This window comes from Otolemur garnettii, unplaced genomic scaffold (genome assembly GCF_000181295.1).
Source record: "Otolemur garnettii isolate 467f Iridium unplaced genomic scaffold, OtoGar3 scaffold00005, whole genome shotgun sequence".
Taxonomy (NCBI): Eukaryota; Metazoa; Chordata; class Mammalia; order Primates; family Galagidae; genus Otolemur; species Otolemur garnettii.
This window is the reverse complement of record NW_003852400.1, coordinates 29,177,665-29,200,957: the sequence shown is the minus strand read 5'-3', so window position 1 is coordinate 29,200,957 and position 23,293 is coordinate 29,177,665. Positions and strand designations below refer to the sequence as shown.

At 35.9% G+C, this 23,293-nt stretch overlaps 1 protein-coding gene across 1 annotated transcript in view; it reads left to right on the top strand.

The window, feature by feature from the left end:
• Nucleotides 1–23,293, top strand: part of THSD7A (thrombospondin type 1 domain containing 7A) — a 420,187-nt gene that overhangs the window by 313,095 nt on the left and 83,799 nt on the right. The window contains exons 7-8 of the mRNA XM_003782710.3: nt 6,220–6,414; nt 18,409–18,643. Coding sequence (XP_003782758.1) covers nt 6,220–6,414; nt 18,409–18,643 — 430 coding nt within the window. The remainder of the gene's footprint in view (nt 1–6,219; nt 6,415–18,408; nt 18,644–23,293) is intronic.

Sequence of the window (23,293 nt, the reverse complement as noted above, 5' to 3'; positions counted from 1 at the left end):
GGTGGAGGCAGGAGACTTGCTTGAACCCAGGAGTTGGAGGTTGCTGTGAGCTGTGATGCCATAGCACTCTGCCCAGGGCAACAGCTTGAGGCTCTGTCTCCAAAAAAAAAAAAAAAAAAAAAAATTAGTAAATAAATGAGTAAATAAAGACTGCCACTGTCAAAAGTCAATATGAATTTTTAAGCCATTTTATGAAGAACACACAAAAAAATCAAAAATTCAGTAATATTTCTCAAGGTTACTATGGATTTTGTATAGGTCTGGCAAGAAAAATCCAGTCCTAGAAATGCAATAGTAGTAGCTCTCTAAAATTTAGAGGGTGTGCTTCTAAATTGTGGCGCTGTGTCTGGTTTCTCTCCACTTGAATTTCTCCTTTCTGCTTTTCCCATTTTCAATTCCATTACAATGATGAGTTCTGAGTTTGCAATCAAAGTATTTTGTGCATAGTACTACCATGTAGGTAAAATCAACCAGAGAACTACATGTTTCTAAGATTTAAAAAAAAAATATCATGGTAATTCAAGAGGCATTTAGGGAACAGTGCTACATAGCAAGTATATGCTTTGCATTAAAATATAACTGAGTATATTTTTAATATATTAACTTTTGTGTTTCCTGACTGAGTTCCTAAGCTATAAAAACCTTGAAACTATAAACACCTTGATAAACTGGTTATCTTTTACATTTCATAAAGCTCTAACACAGTGAATAAGATAAGCTTTCAGTATATGCTTTTTCAGAAAAGAACTATTATATGATCTCAGTTCTCGTTTTGTGTCATTTCTCCGGAAATTTTCATGAATTTTTATTGTGATTACTTCAAGCAGATGTTCCATTCTCTTTATCTAGATTTTAAGAGAGACAATAGAATAAAGAGGGATAGTTTGGACGAGTCTGCAAGATTTGGGTGGACATGAAAATAGATCAAACAAGAGAATATTGGGGGGTCAACTTTAAAGATGTCAAAATATATGTTCAAGTTTTTTAAAATGATGAATTATGAAAGTATATTATTAAAATTAACCTGTGAAAAAAATTAAATGGGAGAATAACACTTAAGAAATTGTCCTCAAAGAGATTAACAAAGAAAAAGAAGTCACACTGTCTGGTGCCTGCCCCCTTGATAGAACTACATCAGTCACCATAGTGACAATCAGTTGTGTCCACCCAAATTTTATAGGATGAACTTTTAGATAATCAAAACCTCAGAGTTCTATAGTGGGGACCTCTGGTGGTTGAATATAGACAAACTGTAGGTCAGTCATAAGGAAAAGGAGAATTTCTGAAGTGCTAAGCAGCAAAATTTCCATTTATTTATATAGGAGAGTATAAATTAACCTGATATTTGGACATGCACATGTTGAATTTATTCCTATATAGTCTCTAACGTTGTGTCATTCAAAAAATTCTTATCTAATCAAAATAAAGTTTATCAATCCAAAACAAGTTTTAATGCGAGAAAGAAGAATGAAATTATTTTCTGCTACTCTTATAAGAACTTATTTCCAGGATCATTTCTTATATAAAAAGTAATATAAATTTAACAGCTTCATAAAGGGGCTAGAGATGACAATTTGTGGAGTTACCTGTGATAGCCATAGACCCAACTTTGTTTTATCTTTTTTATTTTATTTCATTTTATTTTATATTTTTTTTACCCAGTGTTTCCCAGAAGACTTATGCTTGGAATGTTGGAGGTTTAGCTTTAAAAGAGCACAGTTCCTGAGTTTCCAATTAGCTGAGTTGACTAAAACATTCATTGAAAGAGAAATCAAAGATTCGAATGATTCCACATTCTCACAGAGCCATTGTTGTTTGTTCAGAGGCAATAAGCCAAGCCATGTAACCCTGAACGTGTCAACAATAAATGTCTTTGTATCTGAGGCAGTGTGTGGCTGGCACCATGCATCACTATGTTTTGAAGCAACTTCAGAGTGCTCTTTTCCTGGCTTCTTTGTAAAAGAGGCTCATCCATTATTTACTGCCTTGACATTTCAAGTTCTCTGTATCAACATACCAGTTAAAAAGTAGGTTGGGAAATGGCTTAGAACTCAGTTCAAAGATCTGCTGCTGTAGTCAAACTTCTGCTATTTAAGACAGTAACTTAAACTTGTCCTGTCTCACTTTCCTTTAAAGTAGAAAGTAGATGTTACTACTTATGTCAAAGGGTGATTGTGAGAATTTGTTGAGATGATATATACAGCCTGAATGGCACAGTGCCTGACAGAAGATAGGGACTCAGTAACTCCTCACCGAACGTATGTTTTCAGCCATGAATACTCTGTGTCAACAGTGTGTCAGAGAAGCCCCACACAGAAGCAAATGGCATTAAGTGTGAAGTCTAGATGAATTCCTTTTATATAGCTGCGCTCTTTTTTGCTTGTTTGTTTTTGAGACAGTGTCTTGCTATGTTGCCCTCAGTAGAGTGCTGTAGCATCATAGCTCACAGCAACCTCAAACTCTTGGGCTCTAGCAATCCTCTTGCATCAGCCTCCCAAGTAGCTGGCAGGTGCCCACTGCAATACCCAGCTATTTTTTAGAGATGAGGGTCTCGCTCTTGCTCAACTTGGTCTCAAACTCTTAAGCTTAAGCCATCTACCTGCCTCAGCCTTCCAGAGTGCTGGGATTACAGGCATGAGCCACTACGGTGGGCTACAGCTGCCCTTTTGAGAGCCAGTCTGGTTCTAATCAAACCAGAAGACAACAAACACAGAAAAATCCTAGTGCAATGTTTCTTTGATTTTATGTGCATACGAATCACCTGGGGTTCTTTTTAAAATTCAGGTTATTATTCAGTGAGTGGCATCTGAGAGTCTGCATGTCCCACAAACTGTCCATAAGATGCATATGCTGCTTACCCCCTAAATACACTTTAGCAGGGTCCTAAAGCTTGTGAATGTTTGACAATTTAAGAATACTGTACTTAGACATATATTTGTCTAGGTGTTGTTACAAATTGAAAAAAGGGGTTGCTACCCACAGGTTGAGAACCAGTGGTCTAGACAAACATTCTGTTTCCTAGCACAATAGCTTAAAATTAATTAATTAATTTAAAAAAAAATCATTCAGTGCTTACTATATCAGGCAGTTCTAGGTTCTAAGTATAGAGTAATGAACAAAACAGACTACACCCTCATCAGTCCAATGGTAAGGTCAGACAATAGACATGTAAATAATTGATTAGAATATGTTCTAACTGTGATTAAAACTGGAACAAAAATAAACTGCAGTTCGAGGGGAGTGTATATGCTTAATGAAGGCTCCCCTAGGAGGGAGAAAATTGAACTGAACCTGACTGGTAAAAACAGTCTGTTGGATGAAGATCTGACAATTTCATAGTAAGTGAAGAGAAAGCACAAAATCCCTGAGGCAACAGGGGACTTGGTTTCTAGGTGAAAAAGGAGAAAGGCCGTTGTGGCCAGAATATAAAGCTTCAGTGTGAATGTGAACCAGCGGACAGAGGTAATGAGAGATAAGATCACAGCTGCCAGAGCGGAGGAGAATGCAGAAATCACTCTGGCACTTTCTGCCATCTGTTCATACCACCATAATGGTACACACAAATGTCTTGGCCAAGGTTCTTAAGAGCATCAACAATGCCAAAAAGAAAGGCAAATGCAATGTCCTTATAAGGACGTGATCTTAAAGTAATCATCTGATTTCTAACTGTGATGATGAAACATTCTTACATTGGCGCATTTGAAATCATCAGTAACCACAGAGCTGGAAAAATTGTTGTGAACCTCACAGGCAGGTTAAACGAGTATAGAGTGCCCAGCCCCAGATTGGAAGTGCAACTCAAAGATCTAGAGAAATGGCCGAATAATGTGCTCCCATCCCGCCAGTTTGGTTTCATGGTACTGACAACTTCAGCTGGTAACATGGACCATGAAGAAGCAAGAAGAAAACACACAGGAAGGGAAAACCTGGGGTTGTTTTCCCAGGGATGTAATACATATACTTAAAAATAAAATCCCTCAATGGACCAAAAAAAAAAAAAAAATCACTCTGAAACCATCAGGGATATCACAGAAGTTGGATCAGAGGAGGGTCTTACAGCTCTACATAGGATGGAGGTGTGTGCTCTCTGCATTAAAGGAAATATGCCTGTAGGAAAATACACCTGGCTAAGCAGAAGGGGATGAGTGAAAAAGAGCTAAAGTAAGGTATGGGACACAAGTGGAAAAATGAGAGTAACTCAAAAGACAAGTTGAAATTCTACATCGCTTTGATTTGCACTGCAACAAACAGAAATATATCACTTACACCAGGCAAGATAATCTAGTGGCAAACTCTTGATTGCCACCAAATAAATTAAATTTTTCCGAGTAAGAAATGACTGTGTAACTGTTGAAGAAAACATAAACCCGTAACTCCTGTCAACTTTAACTATGGGCCATGGCACCAAGACTTCTTTGCTTTTCACGGAGCATTGGAAACAAAAGTGAGGCGCTGTAGATGGTACAATAAAAGATAGCAGTGAAGGAAATCAGATATACATATGCAAGGCCCCCTTGCACTAAGAAAAAAGCTAGTAGAAAAAGGTCATCATTATTAATGTCAATTGCAAAATATTAAATGACTATTCGATAGTGATTTTTGTACTCTACGTCTCCTTTCTAGCATATTGTTTTATTAAGATGTATGCCAAACCCCAAAGCCAATAAAGAAGAATTTAAAAGAGATTTTGCAGATCATAGTAAATAAAAAAGATGAATGATACTATGTTGGTTCAATTTTAATGAGCCTCTCTTACTTACTAGGGAGGAAGTCTAATGATTTAAGGCTTTGCAAACTAGTGGCTATTAACATGTAAGTGCATTCTAATTGACTTCTGTTTTTGTCTAATGATTCAATATCCTGCAAACTAGTATCCATTAACATGTTAGAGCATTTGCAATTGACTTCTGATCTTCTGTCTTGTTTTTCAAATATATGAGTAAAGAAGTGTGCATGAAAAGGATGCTCCTAACCTTCCATCAGTGAGAAGCAGCTTGGAATTTTTTGGTCAAAAGCTGTAAGGAATGGCATAGTTAGAATGCCCTTTCTCACACAGTTAGAATGCCTTCCTTTCTCACTAGAATGCCTAACACAAGACACACATTTTTAATATATTCACCCATAGTTGTGGTTACATTCTTTGGCATAATAACAGGTAAGTTTTTGCTTGTTGTGTGTTGTTTCCTTCTGTTCCATTGACTTCATTCGTGTCTCATATTAACCAACTATGCCACAGAGTTCAGACTTCTCATACTTTCTTTTCATTTATTTATAATTCTGTTGGTTATCTTAGGCATTTGTTAATAGCAACGGTGTAACGGTGTTTTCTTTGTCATTGGCCTTTTGTATATCGCATGTCATTCATTCAACAAATACTAAGTGAGTGTCAATTTGTTGCCAGTCTCTACAGTTTCAAGGGCAGAGTGAAGGAGTGGAGTGAGATAAGGCTGGGAAGGAAGGAAATGAGAACCAGGTCATTCGAGGTCCTGTCAACTTTTAGGAAATCTGACCTTCATCTCCCGAACTATAGGGAACTAATGAGCCAGTTAAGCACGGAAGTGACACCATCTTACTTCTCCATGCGTTTGCCTGGTCTCATTTTCCTCCCTCTCCATTGTGACTGCCCTATGCAGGGCTTTGTCATGCTTTCCTATCATTTACATTTCCTGGCTATTTTCAACTAAAAAACTAATTTTTTTATGAAAGAAAAAAGTCACCAATTATATAAACATAATAACTTCTCTGAAAGTCACAAGAGAGTTTATAAATAAGACCACCTATGAGTTGGTTCATGAAAACATGAATGCTGCTATGGATAGAGTCATTGTTTATTTGTATGCAAATTATAGCTTAGTTCTAATAAAGGATTAAAGAGGGGGACATACTTCATTGATACTCCTTATTACAAATTAATATAATAAAAATTAATTAATTGGCAGTTATCCGTTACATAAAAATACTTAGAGCAGTATGCTTGATCTACACACCTGTGCTCCTGATAATGAAATCTCACTGGGGCAAGGAGTACACATGTGCATGCTTGTTCTTTTAACATCTGGCTGTATACAGTGGGCAATCTCTGTTTTGGCTTTGTCTTCAAGTAAGAACAAAAGGACAAGAATCTAATTGATCTGGGTGCCCATCTGGTTTCAACTGCTCATTTTACATTGATGTAACAATGATGATGGTCATTGGTGTTGGTGATCATGTCTTTCCCAGGAGAAGAAGTTGACAGACAGCTGTGCAGAGATGCCATCTTCCCCATCCCAGTGGCCTGTGATGCCCCCTGCCCAAAGGACTGTGTGCTTAGCGCGTGGTCTACATGGTCCTCCTGCTCACACACCTGCTCGGGGAAAACCACAGAAGGAAAACAGATACGAGCACGGTCCATTCTGGCCTATGCAGGTGAAGAAGGTGAGTCTCCACTCTCAGAAGGAATCTAGGCTCCTTTTGGAATTTGACATGTATTTTTTTGGTGTGTAGCCTGGATAAAATGATACTCTATGGAAATGAATTACCAGAAATTTATCAATCCAAGGAGATTTAATATCTCTTGATGTATTAGGCAACATGATTCTGTTCCCCAAAATTAATCTTGAAATGGGTCTTTAGTAAAAGAAGATTTATTTTTTATTTTTGTAATTTCAGAATATTAGGGAGCACACATATTTTGTTTACATACTTTGTTTTCTTTACAGATTGAGTCAGATTTGTAAGTGTGCCCTTCACCCAAATAATCTGTACAATACCCAAGAGATATGAAGGAAGACTTTTAAAAGTGAACTTATTTTGCTTCTTCCAACACTCCTAGTAATTCAAGTTCTTTCTAAGCCGAAGTGTCAAGCCTTTGAAAAAGTCTGAAAATGGCTCCCCAAATTCCAGGGGTTTTCTTGTTGTTGTTCTATTTCAGTAGTCAGCTTTGCCCTTGGAAATCACATTCTACAATCATGTAAAATGGCATAGATGTACAATAATAAAGTTTATTTAAAAGGAACACAAGCATAGCTTGTGAACATAGGCTCTAAAATCCAGAACTCTCATACACAGATTGCATGAGACTTCTAAAAATATGTTGCTCCTAAATCATGTCACCCTCTTGGATGAATAAAGGATGTTTTTCACACATTCATACCTCACTTGCAAGCTTTATTGTCAAGAAATACAAGGCTCTTGGTAATTGTCTCTCAAGCTGATATCCAAATGCTAATTTGGCCTCTGTGTGACTGGGTGATATAATGTCATACTTAATCTTGTCATTCTGGAAAATAACACAGGAATAAGAAAAGCATAGAAGTAAATCAAGTTCTTTCACATTAAGGCGTGTTTTTTTACCTCAAGAAGATGAGTGTATATTATTTAAATATTATCAAGCTAAATGACCTGTCTTCTTCTCAGTCACACTTAGCACAGATGATGGCTTCTATTGTAGGAAGCATGCATTTCCATGTATCACCCCAAATGAGCAATTTGGGCAGAGTTTTGTGATGTCTATACCCTTTTTGTTTTTGTTTATGAAGTATTTTAATGATAGAAACCTGATGGTGTTCTTGTTCTGTCAAAGTTGCTATCCATGTGTGTAATAAGTATGTTAACATATAACTACCATGGCCTTAACACATGAGCATCACATGAATCAGAAATTTTACTTATAGAAAGTGTCTGTTTAAGCAGTGTGGCTCATATCTGTAGTCCCAGCTACTGGAGAGGCTGAGGCAGAAGGATCACTTGAGGCCAGAATTTCAAGGTTGCAATAAGCTATGATGGTGCCATTGCACTCCAGCTTGGGTGACAGTAAGACCCTGCTCAAAAATCAACCTATGGGGAAATTTAGAATTTCCCATCATTTTTTCCTATCACCTTAACACAAACATAACTGTTTTCTACAAAAAAAAAAAACTATCTGTTGAACAATAGAACCTTTTAGAGAGAAAATTGTATTTCTTATGTTGTTGAGCAATAACCTTGTCTAGATTATATTCAGACTTCAAATTCTATCAGCTCATGTTATGTCTTGGGCTTCATTAAAATTAGATCTCTGGTCACCCTGCTCTCTGTAAATGCATTATACTCTGTAGAGCCTTGCTATGTGACTAGTAATGAGTGACTTTTCACCCCCCAAATCACATGGCAAGGATTTCGCCATGCTTGCAGAACTCGCCAGGCCATTATTTCTGTAGACATGTTTCTCACTGAAAGGTCATGAAGTGTTTTAAAGGAGAAATTTATGATTGCTCTTTGATATGTATCATCCACTTAGTTTGAAAAGGTAGTGCTTCAATAATTTTTAATTAAGTCTAGTAGCTGCATTGTAAGCAAGTCATGCTGGAAAGTTATAGATGTTTATGTAGTAAATCATAAGGGTAGGAATTCAAACCATGATTTTTTGAAGTTTTATTTTGTTCTTAATTGACACATCATAATTACACATATTTATGGGGTGTAGTTTAATGTTTTTATACATGTATATATTATGTAGTAATCAAATCAGGGTAATTAGGATATCTGTCACCTCAAACATTTATCATTTCTTTATAGTGAGAGCAATCAGAATCTTCTTTTTTAACTGTTTTGAAACATACATTATTACAAACAGTAATTTTAAATGGAAACCATAAAGGAGACTTTCTCAATGGGGTATTGGCTATTATATGTCTCTGCTGATAACTTTTATAAAATATGATATAATTATGTGAAACACATAATGAGGAATTTATCCTTCAAAGTCTATTTACTGAGTACTTATTATTCAGTGGACACTGAAACACATTTTCTCTTAAATTAAGACTTTTATAATTCTGAGCTATTTTTAGAATGAGTTAGCAGCTATATCTGCAGGAAGCTTTAAATACATTTTCCTGCCAATTATACTTGGATAATTCTTCATAATTCTACTCAAAAGTAGGTCTTCCTGATATTCCTCAAGAATTAGTGCTTTGTACGTATCATAAATCCTCTTAATTTTCAATGGATCAGAAAACTGCTGTGATAACTTTAAAGGAAAATACTACCTTAGGAAAATGATATATAGAGTGTTTAGACACCAAATTATGTGATTTTCTCAGAAATAAAGGACAAGTTTGCATTCAGAGTGAATCTAGATTTATGAAATGAACGCTGCAACCTACACTATTATTTATCTCAGTTGGAACTTCACCATTAAACATTACACTCAAGATTAGATAACCTTTTCTAGTTAACAAGAATAACTAGGATGTGCCACAGTAACAGGAGCTTAAAAGAAAAGAGGTTTTATTTATTTCTTTCTCGTGGGAATTTAGCTACAGTTTTAGGTAACTCTCCAGAGCAATTTGTCCTCCATGAAATATCCCAGCCTTGCACCACCTTATGAAGACCTGTGTCCACAATATTTTTGCCAGAGATACTTAGACAGTTTATCTGTTCACTTGAAAGCATCAGCAATTAAATTCTACCCTCTGGAAGTGATTTGTGTCATTTCTCACATTTCAATCTCAAAACAAGTCATACACATATAACTACACCTAACCTCAAAGAGGATGGGGTAATATAATCCTATCGTCTGCTGGAAAGAGAAGAGTACTAGCCAGTAGTCTTACCCCTGATTTACTTGGTGTTCTTATTATATATCTGTATGTACATATATGTCTGTATCTATATTTATATCCATAGGCATATGATAAGGCAACAGTCTCCAGCCTTTTTGGCACCAGAATGGGGGGAGAGGGGATCAAGATAATTTGATTACATTATATTTATTATGCATTTTATTTCTATTATTATTATGTTATAATATATTATAAAATAATTATGCAAGTCACCATAATGCAGAATCAGTTGGGGCCCTGAGCTTATTTTCATGCAACTAGACAGTCCATCTGGGGGAAATGGGAGACACTGACACCCGCAGGGTGTTGCGTGTATCCTCAGCCCCACCTCAGATCATCAGGGATTTGATTCTTTTAAGGAGCATGCAGCCTAGAGCCCTTGTATATGCAGCTTAGAGCAGGGTTCCTGCTCTTTTGGGAATCTAATGCCCCACTAATCTGACAGGCGTTCAAGGTCAGGTGCTGTCACAAGCCATGGGGAGATAAAGCTCCCTCATTGGCCACTCACCTTCTGCAGTGTGACCTGGTTCCTAACAGGCCAGGGACCCACACCAGTCCACAGGCCCAGGGTTGGGGATCACAGTGATAAAGGGACTACTGACTATGCCCACAATTCAGTTGATAAAACACCCCCCTTTGTGAAGATATGATGACTTTATTATTTCTCTGTTCCTCTTAAATGGGTGATAGAATAAAAAAAGGTACTTTCTCTTCTTCCTACTCTGTTTCTTTCCCTTCTTTTCCCTTCCTTTTTGGGCTCTTACTCTCCCTTCCCAAACAATGCTATCCAAAAAGCCATTATTTGGATCTAAGCAATCGCTCATCTGTGCAAGAAGGTGAGGGGCCTGTGGTGGTCCAGATTGGTGGACAGTCAGAGCCCAGCCTGGGAGAGAAGAGCATCCAAAGTAGGACGAGAGATGGCCTGACCTGGAGTTGCAGAGTTACTGAGCAGAGTAAAGAGCAGGGGCACATGGGTTGTGTGAGAGATTAGAAGCAGTGACCCCATAGGCTGTCAGAGCACAAGCAGAGTGGAGACGGGATCTTGACATTAAGGCAGCAGCCCAAAGTGGGGTGTCAAAGCTAGGGAGGGTTTCTGTAATGTGGGTGCCTGATGCAGGTGTCAGGTTATGGGCAGATGGTGGTGCACTGATGTAAATGGCAGAGGGAAATCATTTGGGAAAAGTTGACCTAATAAATATGTATATTAAAATAATAGGAACCAGGTTTTCTATTGCTGGAGAAGGGAGTTACAAGTATGTTAAGAAAGAAAATTGGATTAAACCCTGTGGTCTAATACTGGAATTGGAAGTCATCCATATGAATTCATGGTGTTTAATTTGTAAAGATGTAGATAAATATAAATGTGTGTGAATATATAAAGATACATATACTATATGAAAAGACCTATAGCAGCAAGACCCCAACTGCAGTAAGTACATCACTTGGATCTCGGTTCCTGATACCATTCTCTAGAAAAAGAACCAGGGCTACTTGGAGAAGTGGCTGTCATTTCAGAGACAAGATAGGAAAAGTACAAGGTGTGCCTATAGGATCTTGTGACAGAAAGTAAAGAGCAGGACATGTCAAAACGCCACAGGCACCAGCTTGAAGATTCTCCCACTGGCCACATATGCAAACTATTTGAATGACAAAATAATGATACTACCAGATCATAACACATTAACTAAAATAGGAAACCATGGATCCATCTTGATATAAAGAATCAAATAAATTGAACATTTGATGAAGAGAATTATATTTACACAGCCACTGGTATTTCCCTAATGGAGAAATCTGACAGACACCACATTTATCTAATGACCAAAGTTAGCTTTATCAAAATCTTGTGCCCCTGATGTGATACAATAAGAGCCTGACATCACTCCCCAATGGCCCAGGAAAAAATTATTAATAGTATATTAATATTGTAATTTACTTTTATTGAAATGTGAATGTTGGTTCAAAGTTAAACATAGAAAGTAATAAAAGCAATTTGTATACGATTACTTTCCACACAGTCTTGAATAGCATACAACCTGTTATCAGCAATACACAAAAATTGTTATTAAGTGTTATTAAGTGTTATTAAGTGTTTTCTGAAATCTCCTCACTTGGAAACCAAATTATAAGTACGGGAAAACTAGAGATAGTAACCCTTTTTACTCAAAATTGTGTACATGTGTGTTATTACTTCCTAAGAGTTAACTTTAGTGAAATAAAACTGGCAATTCCCATTAATTTAACCTTGTATGATACCTTAAGGGAACACAGCTAGGGAAGAATCTTCTTTGTATCATATAAAGCGCAGGATTTGTCCCAAGAACTACTATAAATTTATGTTAGGAAGTTCTAAAAGGAAGCATGCTTTTTAAAATACTGAATTTGGTACATTTTAATATCAGTAATAATAGTAGAGTGAATTTGAACAAAAATTAAAAATTTATATTTTTAGCTTTCTCAATTTTGAACCCATATTGCAAATCCTCAACAAACTTCATTTAAAAAGGAAAAAAATTATCTTCAAAACATTTTACACTAAGTATAACAACTTCTATTATTTCTCACTATATAGTTAATTATCCTCACATAGCAGAAAAGAATAGACTATTCGTTTTTGCAAACTTCAAAATGACCCCTTTGAACTTCATTGCAAAATATTAATATGCCTTTATACCTGCTTTATACGTACAGAAAATAGATACAGACTGAAGTATAATTACGTCAATTTTTTCTCAAATAATTATTAATCTTCAAAAGTCATCTTATACATTGAAAAACAATGGGGGGGGAATAATGCTATTTTAACTTATTCAGTGTTTGCAACTAAATGATTTTAATCTTAAGTACCAGGGAGCCCTTGTATTTCCAAGAGCAATTTGAAGAACTCAGAATTCATTATATGTTTACACAAACACACAATTCTGGTTTCTAAGTAAACGCTATCATTTAGTTCCCTATCCCCCACTATTGACCTTGGAAAGGGAGTTCTGCTTCAATCTGTTCCTTCATGACCTCCAAGCAGGATTTATTCAGGCTCCACAGTGGGAAATCTTCTCCATTTTCTGCCAGAGAAAAACGGGGGTGGAGTGAGAGGTGGGGTATAGGATGGGGCTGTGCTGCAGCAGAATCTCCTGAGGTGCCCTGTAGCTAATGCTATGCCTTTGCCAATGTGCGCTGACCCAGCTGTGGTCCCCTATCGAAGGGATTTGGACTCTAACAGGCTAAGTTAGAAGCACCTTACAACTGTAATCCACAGTCCCCTAACAGGACTCATCATACTCAGACCCTCTTCATAACATGAGCCGCCCTTGCTTACTCTTGTTGCCAGTCATTTTCCTTTGGGAGCTCTACACTCCAGTTGACTATATCAATATCGCTAATTCCTAGGGTTACACCTCCTTTGTGCCTTTGCTTTTATTTATTTTTTCTTCTACTTAGATAAAATTCCTCCTTCAAAATAAATTCCTCTTTCCTTTACCAGAATTGTGCTTGCAGAAATCCTACTCCTTCAAAACACATGTCAATGCCTCTTTTTATCTGAGGCATTTTTCAGCCTCCAAAATGTAATGGAATCTTACTTGAATCCCAATTATACTAAATTCCTCTGTTAACATAATTATTACATTTTATCTAGAGCTCTATTCATCTGTATGCTTGTCTTATTCCTCTACTCTTTTCTCCATGGAATAATAAGGTCCTTGAAAGTAGCAGGAACTATTTCTAACCTTCTAGGTATCCATTGCAAGTCCCATCCAATACACACGTTTTAAATTATTGCTTTGAACAAGATTCTTTTTATTTCAATAGATTTAGGAAATACAGGTGGTTCTAGATACAGGATGAATTGTATAGTGGCAAAGTCATGGCTTTTAGTGCATCTGTCACTTGACTAGTACACATTCTACCTGATAGGTCATTTTTGAACCCTCATCTCCCACTCACCATCCTCCCTTCTGAGTCTGCAAAGTCTAATATGCCATTCTGTAGGACCACATATAGCATTGTTTAGCTCTCACTCATGAGTACAGGCAGTATAGTATTTCTGTTCCTGAAACAGGTACTTCGCTCAGGATCGTGGCTTTTGGTTTCATCTGAATTGCTGCAAAAGACATATTTCACTCTTTTATATGGCTAAATAGTACTTTATGGTATGTATGTGTATATATATATATGTATGTATACATAGTCATTGCTATTTAAATATATACATAGTTACTGCTATTTATTCATATATATATTTATTCATATATATTCATATATGTTTCATTCATTCTATACATATAATATAATATACATATATTTAAATAGCAGTGACTATATATGTATGAATATATATGTGTATATATGAATATACATATGTTTATATTTATATTCACCAGATGGCCAAGGGGAATACTTCAGCAATGAGGTATGTAGTACCTTTTTTGTGACATTTGGCAAAGAGGTATGTAGTACTTTCTCTAGGATGAGTTTGGGAACTCAATTTTCGGACCTGGTACAATGATAGCCCTGATGACCATTTCAGAAAAAGAGTTCCAAAATTGCTTCCAAGGGTGGACTAGGGATTGGCATTGGCATAAATTCCCATGGGGAGTACTTCAAAGGTGACCACGGTGATATTTGGAAGTCAAGTGTTAGCACTTTTTCTAATATGAGTTCATGAACTTAATTGTCGGACCTTGTATACTGAGTATTATAATTTTAATACGTTTTTTTCCTTTCTTAAAATATGTATGTTTTTTGACACCCTCTTTATGTACATGGGTGTCTGTGTATAGCAGCTATTATAAATGGCATTGTGTTCTTGTTTGATTCTGAGCTTGTGTACGTTAATCAGTAACCTGAGACTTTACTGAATTTGTTAACCAATTCTGGGAGTCTTTTGGAGGACACTTCAGAGTTTTATTAAATGTAAGATTGTATCATCAGCAAATAGGTAGTTTCATCCAAGACAACTACAAATCCCTTTATGCATACAAAGTAGAAAATCTAGAAGAAATGGATAAATTTTTAGAAACATACAGCCTCCCAAGCTTGAATTAGAAAGAAATAGAAACCCTGAATAGATTAATATCAAGTAGCAAGATTAAAATGATCATCAAAGATCTCCCAGCAAAAAAAAAAGAAAGAAAGAAAGAAAAAGAAAAGAAAGCCTAGGACCAAATGGATTCACAGATGAATTTTGCCAGATCTACAAAGAACTAGTACCTATCCTACCAAAATTGTTCTATAACATGGAATAGGAGAGAATCCTCCCTCACTCAGTCTGTGAAGCCAGTATCACACTGATACGAAAACCAGGAAGGACACAACTACAAAAAAAAGTACAGACCAGTATCCTCATGAACATAAATGCAAACAATTCTCAACTAAATGCTAGCAAATCTAATCCAACAGCCCCCCCCCCAAAAATATCACCATGATCAGGTGTGTTTCATCCAAGGGACATAAGGATGGTTCAACATAAACAAATCAATAAATGTGATTCACCCTATAAACAGAATTGAGAACCAAAACCATATGATCTCAATAGATGGAGGGAAAGGATTTTATTAAATTCAACATCCTTTATAATAAAAGCCTGTAAAAAACTAGGTATAGAAGGGACATACTTCAAAATAATAAAAACTATCTATGACAAACCCACAACAGACATACTGACTTGGTAAAAGTTCAAAGCATTTCCACTGAGAACTGGAACAAGACAACGATGCCCACTGTGACCACTTCTTTTCAATATTGTACTGAAAGTCCTAGCCAGAACAATCAGGCAAGAGAAAGAAATGAAAGGCATCCAAATCAGAAAAGAGGAGGTTTCTTTTTTTAAATCCATCTTCTAAATTATAAGGTCATCAATGCCAGAACCAGAAGCACCATAACCCTGTTCAAATGCATCCCAGCAAAGATTTTATGAAATTGACGTAAGGAGGGAAAGGCACTTTCTTTTCTAAGAGAGAAGTTTCACATTATGGTTGGCATTTTGATGTGAGCATAGAAGTTTATGTAGCAGAAATGCATCATCTTATAAAGTCCTTCTCTTTGATGGAATACTAAAAAATATCAACAGTGACATTGCATGTATGAAATATTTTTACATGTAAGAGATTTTTTAAAATGCAATTACTAATTTTGTCATAGGTCACATTTTGTCATTTCCCCAGTGCAATGGAAATGTTCACAGATGTCTGGAATGAGATCTTTCCATAAATAATAGATACATATATAATATCACACCTATTAATTTTTCTACCTGAAAATTACTCCCAAACAACATGATGATATTGCAATGACTAATGACTCCAAATAATACTTTCAAAATTGCTACCTCATTGTTATAATTAAGACCACACCAGCAGTTTATCTGAGCAAGGACACTAACATCAGACCAAAACGCTGATACAGCTTTAATGTGGTTTGGGACAAGAAAATAAATAGCCTTTATTTCTATAAACTTCACAGCCCTCTTGCAGTTCCTGGACACATTATGCTGATGTTATAAAAGTATTTTTTTTATTTTATTCCAAACCCAACCAGTCAATTCCATGTCAAACAATTTAGAGTTTTAAAATCACAGTTTAAACAGCAAGCATACTTAACTGTCCCAGAGAAAATGGAGTAAATAAAGAAACACATTTTTATAGAAGATCAGCAATTTTGCCATTAAATGTAAAGGAATCATGAATATATATACATGTATACATACAGTCTATAATTAGCATGTGTTTGTCTGAAAGTTAAGATTGGATAAATCTAGCGCCTCAGGGAAAGGGTAATAGGAGTGCTCATTTACTTCTCCCCAATCCAATTAGTATGTTTTAGGATTCATTTCTATTCAAATCCTAAACTTCTTTGCAGGGGCTGCCAGGTTCACAGAACTGTGTGATGGAGGATAGGACATGAACTGTGACAGATGTTTTCACCTTCATGAAGCAGGAAACATTAATGAAATGCCGTTGAATGCACGTTACTCTGATGTTGAACCCACGTTTGACACTGCACAAATGATTCTAAATTGCAGTGACGTTCTCACATAAATTGTTACTGATCTGTTTGCTGAATTAGAGGGTTGTTCTTAATCATAGACAAGTGACACCCCATAATCAGCTTAGGGTGTAGCCACTGGGTTTGCTTATGACTTTTTCCCAAATCTCAAACTTCTTGAGCCATCTTTCATGTTACAGTCACTAACTGCTGAATGTCTTTTCTATTTAACTTTTTGAAGCTTGCTTTCCTAATATCTGAAACCCACCTGTTATCATTTTGAAATTTTTTCTCCAGGCACTAGTTTTTCCCATTTCACATCCATGAGTTATTTTGTGTTCTAAGATGAAGTCTAAAACCTGTGTAAGTTTCAGCAGGTCAAAATGTCAATAAAGTGAGCAATAAATTTCTCTAATATCCTGTTTTTAACAATAGAAGACTTTTTAATCTTTGGAATTGGTGCCATAAATAGCACAGTGGTAAGAAGCTAGACTTTATATATGCCCCACAGTGGTTACTGTGGTCACATCATTTTAGCTGCTTAGTCTTACGCACTTAATAATCTCTAACTCATAGAACAGTTATGAACACAAAATGAGGTCCCACCTACAACATACTTGTAACTCAGCTAAGCACATAAAAAGAGTTCCAGAAAGGTAAGTCCCACACCGTAATCTATTGATTAAGAGATGCTTCTACTCGATTCTTTAATATCTGTGGACTTACTGCATCTTACATTGGGTGCATTTTTAATTGCTGTGGGCAAGCAATTTATGACATAGTTGTCATTGCTTGTACACGTGAACTTTGTGGTTATTCCAACAACCAATTCCATGTACATGCTATCAAATAACAAATAAAAGCAGCTAAAAGTAATTTGAGGACAGAAAGTAAATCCCCGTTGCTTGCTAAAATTCAGCCCTCTTCTGGGGCTACAGCATCAAAATTTAAGGAGAGTAATGTCAGTATCTTGGAAGAAAAGTCTGAAGACCAAAGGGGAGAAGTCTTTTTAAGAAACCCTGCATTGCCAATACTTGTGTTATCACAGAGGGTGATAGCGTGTAGGAGAACACAGATTGCAGTGAGTGAACTGAAAGGTAACTTGAAAGATTTGGACTCAGTGTACAGAAGTGTTAGGAATACCTTTCCTTTTAATGCAAAAGAATGATATAAAAAAAAAACTATGTAATTAAGCATACAAAGCAATTTCAATAAGTATACAAGAAAAATTAGAGTTGACCACAACACATTGTGTCATATTTTAATTTACAGTATTTCTTTTTCTGTGGAACACATTAAATGATGATATGTACATGCCACAGCCAATGCAGCTTAGATGTGAAGATATATGAAATATAATTACTCAATGATTTTCTAGTGGTTTTCTGGAGGATAATAAAGTATCAATCAATGTCAATATCCCTGTTTATAATCACCCTAAACTTAATAGACTAAACTAAGTAGCATTTTAAAACCTGCAATTAAGACTTTCATTTTGGGGAACAGCATGTGAGTCTCAATATGCATGTTTTTCCTGGTCAACAATCACACGGGCTTTATTTGTACCTTATTTTCAACTTTTCTAGAGAGCAATAGTCTCTCTAAGGTCTTCCATCATCCCTTAAGACAAATATTGTGCACACCAGAGAGTTTATATTCTGAGCCACTCCATTCCAAATGAGGTAATGAACTTATAATTTGCTTTCCTAGCTGGTCACAGGCAATGCATTAAATCAGGGCCAGTTATTATTATTGTTGTTAGCCGTGTTAATTACAAGGAACAGAGCATGGTAAACTTTCATTGGTACTACATCTAATCTGCTATTGTTGTGCATTTTTATAGGTGGAATTCACTGTCCAAATATCAGTGCTTTGCAAGAGGTGCGCAGCTGTAATGAGCATCCTTGTACTGTGTACCACTGGCAAACTGGTCCCTGGGGCCAGTGCATCGAAGACACCTCAGTATCGTCCTTCAACACAACTACAACTTGGAACGGGGAGGCCTCCTGCTCCATAGGCATGCAGACAAGGAAAGTTATCTGTGTGCGAGTCAACGTGGGCCAAGTGGGACCCAAAAAGTAAGGGCTTCAGAATGACAGCAGTAAATCCTGTGGGCAGCCATGCAGAGCATTGGCTCAGCCTTCACTTGCTTCATGAAGTGGAGCATTTGGATGCTTGTCAGACCTGTCCTCAAGAGCAAGATTTGTTTGTTTTGAATGTCAGCTGCTGATAAAGCTATAACAGCTTTAGAGGCTTGTACCTGGGATCCATAAATTCTGTAGAAATCTTTCTATCTGGTACCTACTTTCTGTTTTATAGTAGCACTTTCTGCTTTTATTAAGCTAGCAAGGCAATGAAAGAAGTGCTGGCTCCAGGCCTGGTTGATCAATAATGACAGTATATGAACGAAGTCCTAGCATTGTAGGTCACGCATGACCTCCTATCTACCCGTAGGCTACGGAGACTGCCAATCTAGTTTAATTGGGTAGTAGCCTTCTGTGATCTGCCTTGCATTTCCCCTGGAAAATACTATATCAAAAATACCGAGGCCAAACATTATATCTCTCAGTGGCTAAATGAATAAGCCATTTACTTCCAAGAGAGAGCCTTGGGATAGGACGAGTATTATGATGAGCAGAAAACTATAAGTTTCTTGTGGTGAGAATAAGTACTGTAATAGCAAGGCAGTTTGCTGGCGGGGAGGACAAAGAACTCAAAAGTTGGCATGCTGTACGCGCTTTTGAGAAATATAAATAAGTTACGGCATATTTGAGCTATTTAATTATTAGAAAACAATCAACTCTAAAAAAAAGTTTATTTAAGGGGTAAAAACCTCTTTATCTTTGAAATTTAGAAAACACAAGTTTTTAAAAATTCAAATCATCTTAGCCATGTGAAACAAGAAAAGTAAAACCACTCAATTTTGCATGAGTGTAAAAGTGACCTGTTTTCTAAATACTTGGTTAAGTGGCTAAATATGGTGTGTGATCTTAAACCTGCTGCCTAACTCATTGCGGCCTCGGCTTTCCACCTGTTGAAAGAATTTAAGGAAAATGTAATAATAATGTAAACACTCAATCCAGGTTAGAAATTGTTGTTTTTTCTTGAGAATTTGAGGGGCGGTGGCTGTGGCTCAAAGGAGTAGGGCACTGGTGGCGGGTTCAAACCCAACCCTGGTCAAAACTGCAAAAAAAAAAAAAAAAAAAGAATTTGATATAATTCTTAGTGTTTCAGGGAAATGAAAATAGTGTATATGGTTTGGAAAGCTCCATGGGATAAATAAGAATCCCATTGTGAGTTATTTTTATCCAGCCAGGGTTCCAGACATTGGGAATATTTTGCCCCATATTTTATTTCTTTAGATCATTTGAATTTAGGAAATGATATGGGAGAATGTATGCAAATCAGATCTGAATACATTGACAGACTATGTGTAGATAGCTCCAAACTAATATTTTAATAGAAATTTTGCCAAGGTTGCTATGACTCTAACTCAGGAAAATAGCATACAGTGTGTTAACAATTCAGCACTGGTAACAGCAGGCACAGAAGTCCCGAGTCCTAGAGGATTCTGAGTCTCTTTGGAGCAAGAACAGAGGCAGAAATAAATATTTACTGCAGAGGCACAGAAAGAGGATGACTGTGCTGAGGTCCATGAATAACTTCACTGTGTGCCTGTTCTGTAGTTAATCACCTTTCAAATGTTGCTGTTGACATTTCTGTCATACAAACTGCAAAATATTTTTGCTGAGGAATGGATATGCATATATGTAAAGCTGTATGCGAACGAGCCTGCTGGATTAATATCTCTGAATCATTCAACTGGAAGGGTATCCAGAAGCCCCATGTCAGATCACCACGATAACCCACTGAAATTTTGCTATACCCTTGCAGCCTTTGTTCAATGACCTGGATTCGTCTCTAGATTTGTTAAATCAAATGGCTTTCCTTTGCCCGTAAAATTCTGGAAAATGAAGCAAATATGGTGAATTCAAAAGAAAATGTTATTGCCCTTCTTTCTTAAAAGCTAGGTTAAATTCAGCAAATACTTTCCACAACTAGGTTTTTGAAACAAAAATGCAAATAGAAAACTTGTTTTAAACTTCTCTTAATAAAACAGATTACTTTGCAATGGTAAAGTCAATGTTATCGATCTTATCTATTCTCCCAATAACAAACTTCAACTTCTATCACATCTGTTTAATTTGACCTTGAATAAGATTTGGGGGAAAATCGATTTCTTTAAATCACAAACACTAAATACAAACAATACAACGGAGAAAGGAAGCATGTTGGTTGAACCATTTCCCTTCCCAAAGGAAGTCGGAATTCATTTTATTGGATATAATCGAGGCTGTATAATTTATCTTTGTGTGTGCATTTAACGGCTTTGTTGTTAGTAATTTTGTTCTCCACAGTTAGCTAAGTCTCTTGCTGTGTCTATTTCTAAACGAAAAGGGAATATTTGAAAGTTGTCAATGATAACATTGTAAATTCCATTGATTTATTTGAGGCTAATATTTGAAGAGCAGGCAGCTGAGTAATGCCCTCCCATTGTTAAAGTTGTAAAACTGTCTCATTGAAAAGGAGTGTTGTCAGTAATAATTGCTGACCAATAATTTCATGGCTCCAAAAGAATTAACTGGATTATGTGTGGGGGTTGCTGTATAATGTTTCCTGATTAAGAAAGAATGCAGCTTAAGATGTAATTCTAGTGATTTACAACCTAAATGATAACAGTATTTTTACTTCTATGATTCCCATCTAAATTTCTTTGTTGTCTATGATGTTGAATAGTCAAAGCAATGAGGAAAATCCAAGCTTACCCTCAAAGTAACCAGGGAGATTATTTATTTCTGAAATAATGAATCCTACATATTTTTCAAATCCATGTCCAAATAAACCCTTGTGTTTTTAAAGTGAGAGAGGAGAACAAGTATCTATATAATTGAATAGAGTATAATATTTATGTATGAGAAATGATATGTAGAGAAATATAATTACACAAGAAAGATCAAAAATGAAGTGTCAGCAAAATGCTATAAAGAGCTCAAGGAAAAATAGATTAATGACTTTGGTTGTTTTTACTCATAGTTCAATTCTGAAAACTTAACCAACTTATTTGATAAAAGACAATTTATCTTGAACTATACAAAATTTGGCTTTCCCTATACAGAGTATTTCTAAATTCTATTTCCCACAGATTTGCCAATTTATTCCAACAAGAGTTATGCTGATTGTTTGGACTATTTCTTAAATGCCTGTTAATTTAGTTGGCAGGGATTTATATACCTCAAAAGAGAATGCTTAGAAATCAGAATAAGTTACTTTGAATTAATATGAATTGTGTTATTATATTTTATTTGTCTAATATAAATCTTTTTCTAGTGTTAATGCTTCATAATTGACTACTTGCAATAGTAATATCAACCATGAAAATACAGAGAAAGATTGGGAAATTTAAAAATCCTATAATAAACATATTTTAATAAGGCAATATATTTAAAATGCATACATTAGATTCCTATTATTTCTTAGGGATTGAAAACCTTATATACAGTAAAACATTCTTATCTTTCTCTTGTCTTTCCAATATACAACACATTTTTGCTATATTTTTAAAATAATAATTCAGTGAATGTTACTGTAATTAATGTCAAGCACACAGTATTTTAAAGTTACTGAGTGACTATTTTAAATTTTTTCATATCCACGTTTTTTGTTCCCCCAAAAGATATTATAGCTTGTAGCTTATAAAAATTTACAAAGTATTTCAAATCCCGAGGCAGTGCCTGTGGCTCAAAGGAGTAAGGCACCAGCCCCTATGCCAGAGGTGGTGGGTTCAAACCCAGCCCCAGCCAAAAATAAAAAAAAGTATTTCAAATCCCATAATTTAAAATTAGGGACAAAATAGAAGAAAAACTAAGAATAGATACATTAAGTAAAGCCAAGAGTAAAGCAAGAACTATATATCATAATAATTTGTATACTTTTATTATCTTATTGTTTATTATTAAATACATATAGCTATTATTATAAGATCAGTTTTGAGAAGGTACTACATAAAGAATGAATTACATTATAATTTATTTTATGCTATACATATTTTAGAAAAATAAGTGTAGAATAACCTGAAAACTTTATAATAGGCACAAAGCCTACTTGGTTATATAAAAATATAAAATTGGATTCTTGGGCTTGAGCGATTCTCTTTTCTCAGCCTCTGAAGTGGCTGGGACTGTGGGTGCCCGCCACAATGCCTGGCTATTTTTTAGAGACGAGGTCTCGCTCTGGCTTGAGCAAGCTGGTCTTGAACTCCTAAACTTGGGAGATCCACCTGCCTCGTCCTCTCAGACTGGTAGGATTATAGGTGTGAGCCACCATGCCTGGCCAGACCTCATGAATTTGATTAGTGCCCTTATGAAAGAGGACCTAGAGAGCACTTTTGTGCCTTCTGCCACTGAAGTTATAGTGAGAAGACAGAAGCTTATGGGGAAGCAGGTCCTCACCAGACACCAAATCTGTCAGAGCCTTGATCTTGGATTTCCCAGCCTCCAGAACTGTGAGAAATATAAATTCTGTTGTTCCTAATTTAAATAAATAAATAAAATAAATAAATAAATAAATAAAGTTGGATTCTTGAATTAGTAAGTTGAATTTCAACATAATTTTTCTAAAGCAGGAGGATAAGGTATAATTATCATATATTATTCTAGGTAGCATAATTG